A 3090-nucleotide genomic window follows, 5' to 3' on the forward strand; every position below is an offset into this window, starting at 1 on the left:
AATGCTCTTCTCAAGATCCTTTTTTAGTTTGAATTCCTTCTTTATTCATATTCCTACCTTTTTATTTTACCAAAAGCCAGCAACGTATTCTGGCCTTCCATATGGAATGCTGATAAGCCCAGACTCGCCTTATAAAGATTGCAGCTCCCTAGCAAAGCAGGTGGTTTCAGATTTCATGACTTTAAACTTTACCACTAGGGAACAATTCTTAGCCAACCAGCACAGTGGCTCATTCTCTCATGCTGTAGAGCCCTGGATTGGCTCTACATGGATGCAAAATTTGTTGCTCCTTTTAACCTTTTCCAGTGTGCAGCACTCAGACTACTATTGATTCCCTGAAGAGCAATTGCCACCAACTGTGACAGCCAGAAATAGTTGGCATACTATGTTTCTAAATTCAGAAATCACCCACTTCTACATACTAAGGCCTCTGTCTGGAGTAAATCAAAACTGTATAGCAGGCAACCTCATCATTTGGGCACTTGGATAAGGAAATGGGTCTTGACCATCAGCCAGTTTATGGAAAATGATACCTTCCGGCTTTAACAATATTAAAAGAAAAGCTCAATCTAGAGATGGAAGAGTGTGTGTGTAATATATATATATATAAAAAATATGCCATCACAAATTAGTTTGGCCTTGATGCATGTGCTACCTCAGATCCACCTGAACTGCTTTCATTTCCTCAAATATTACCAAGAACTATGGGAACTCTATATTCACACCTGGCCAGCAAATTTGAATTAAACATGGAGGAGGAACTAGGCCAGTTATTCTCTAACCAATGAAAACAAATTAGCCAGTGCTCTAAACTGCTCCTTGGCTCTCTGGTTAAGATTAATCCATCAGAAAATCATACAGATGATGGATTGGACCTCTCTGATTGTTCAAAATGGGTGCCACTAAATCAGAAAAATGTTGGTTATGATTCAGCAGGCTCTAATTTAACCCATATGTATAGGAATGCTCCTAAACTCAATGTTTTGGGTAGAATTTAATTGGAGAGTTAACTTTTTTCTATCAAATAAAGTTGTGTTATAAGCTAAACATGAAATTTTAAACCTAATGAACATTAATTGGAAGCTGAATAAATATGAAAAACTTTGGCTCAGCAGAGCACTAATAATTGTTAAAAGACTAGTGCTACAAAAATGGAAATTCCAAAAAACATCCAACAATTGAATACTGGAGCACAGACAATGTAAGCTTGGCCACAATGGAAAGAATTCTACTGTAACAGAAATATACTCAATTCTCAAAGGTATGATGGATAATTTCCATCTAAAAGTATCTAAATGATACTATTAAATGCACTTGCCCCACGCTCACCTCCCACTTTTTCTCTGCCCCACTTCCTTCTCTGCCCTTCCCTTTCTCCTTATCCCCTCATGAAGCTTGCTTCTGTTCTTTATTTTTTTGAATAATCCTTCCCTCCCTCCCCATTTCATCTGTACATAAGACAGAATAAGATTTAAAACTAGTTTGTTTTTAAACTTTAATACAAATAATTGCTGTATATTTTAAACCATATTATAAATCAAATGTTTCAAGTATAGGTAAGATTAGGTAGGAAATGGTTAATACATTTTGAGATGGTTTGTGTGCGTGAGTGTATAGATATAGCTATCAAGAGAGACTCACATGCAAAAAGTTAACAGGAAGAAGACAATTGCTATAAGATGTAGCCACATTCCTCTTATGGAAAATAGACTCAAAGGGAAGAAACAAGAAAATCTATAATATGTTTGAGTGGAACCTTCACAAGAAATCATCAGGGTTCAAAAAGAAAAACAAGGATCAATTTTTGTTTGCAGAGGATTTAACTCCTCTTTTTGTATATCAACTAAAGTGGAAGAAACCAACACATTTTCTAGGGTTTTTAGGCTGAATTACAACCAACAGTCTTTTCCTTGACAACTAAAAGAATCCCAATGAAGACAGAAGAGTCTGCACCTAGTACTAGTATTCACTATTAACTACTTCAGTTAATTGACTGATTCAGAAGCCATCTTGGAAGCTGCTTATGCTAAGTTTAAAATGAAAATATGGAGAATATATTTTTGCTGCCATAATAATTGCATGTAAAAATCTTTATGCTAAACAGTTTGTTGCAGAAGGGCAGGAAGCACTATCAAAGAATAGCAAAATGGGGTCCACTTGAAAAGTAACTGGTTACACAACTAGAACTGGCTGAAATGCAGTGCAAGAATCTTATTAGATGTGAAGAATGCCTTTCCGAACTTATTGTGATGGCACTCATAGGCCCCAGTCAGGACTGGGGCCCCATTGTGTTGGGTACTGTACAAACACTCAGACATGTACTCCACACTGAAAGAACTTGTGTTCTAATTTTGAAAGAGGACACAAGGAAAAAGGACTGAGCTGGTTTGAGCTATTAGTGTTTGGTTTGGTTTTTTTTGGGTGACATCTGCTTTATTGGGTGAGGAGGTGTGCCATTTAGGAGTTAGCACTGGGGCCCTTCTTCTTGCCAAACCCTGGCATGATGTTGACAAAGCGCCGGTTGTACTGCATGCATCTCTTCGCACAGCCAGTTGTCGACAACTTCTTCTTCCTTGGCAACCTTGGGAGTCTGGCCTCTCGCCTTCCCAGCACAAGCCAGGGAGCCATGGACCTTACCACCCAGTGTGCGAGCAGCCACCTCCAGGATGGTAAACTCGTTGATGCCACATTGCCCAATAAGAGATCCATCCTCCAAAGGAGTTCCACCCAAGAGAACCATCTGATCCTTGGGTGCGATGCCCTCCACGGACTCAATGTGAGTGACTGTTTCCTGTCCGGAAACCTCAAGGGTGTACAGGTTCTGAGCATGGATGAACAGCTGCATGGTTCTAGCTATGCATAAGAAGCCACCACCATGTTAGGCATGTCCAAATCCTCTGTGGAACTACAGTGTCTTTACCCAAGACTAATATTGACCCATAAAGACAAAACAAAATAGCTGTGAATCACTAAAGATTTTCTAGATAGAGAAGCTTTGGAAGAAGAAATGTTGAAGTTCCGCAACTTAAGACTGATTGATTAAAGGACTGAAATAGACTGGAAGAAAGAAAAGAAAAGCATGAAAGTCCA

General features: G+C 38.9%; 1 protein-coding gene across 1 annotated transcript; it reads right to left on the bottom strand.

The window, feature by feature from the left end:
• Positions 1 to 2457: 2457 nt before the first annotated feature.
• LOC119855278 (ubiquitin-like protein FUBI) lies at positions 2458 to 2845 on the bottom strand. The gene is given in 2 exon segments (XM_038401028.1): positions 2458 to 2569; positions 2571 to 2845. Coding segments are annotated over 2 exon segments (387 nt in total).
• Positions 2846 to 3090: the final 245 nt, after the last annotated feature.

This window comes from Dermochelys coriacea, chromosome 4, assembly GCF_009764565.3.
Source record: "Dermochelys coriacea isolate rDerCor1 chromosome 4, rDerCor1.pri.v4, whole genome shotgun sequence".
In the NCBI taxonomy this organism is placed as follows: Eukaryota; Metazoa; Chordata; order Testudines; family Dermochelyidae; genus Dermochelys; species Dermochelys coriacea.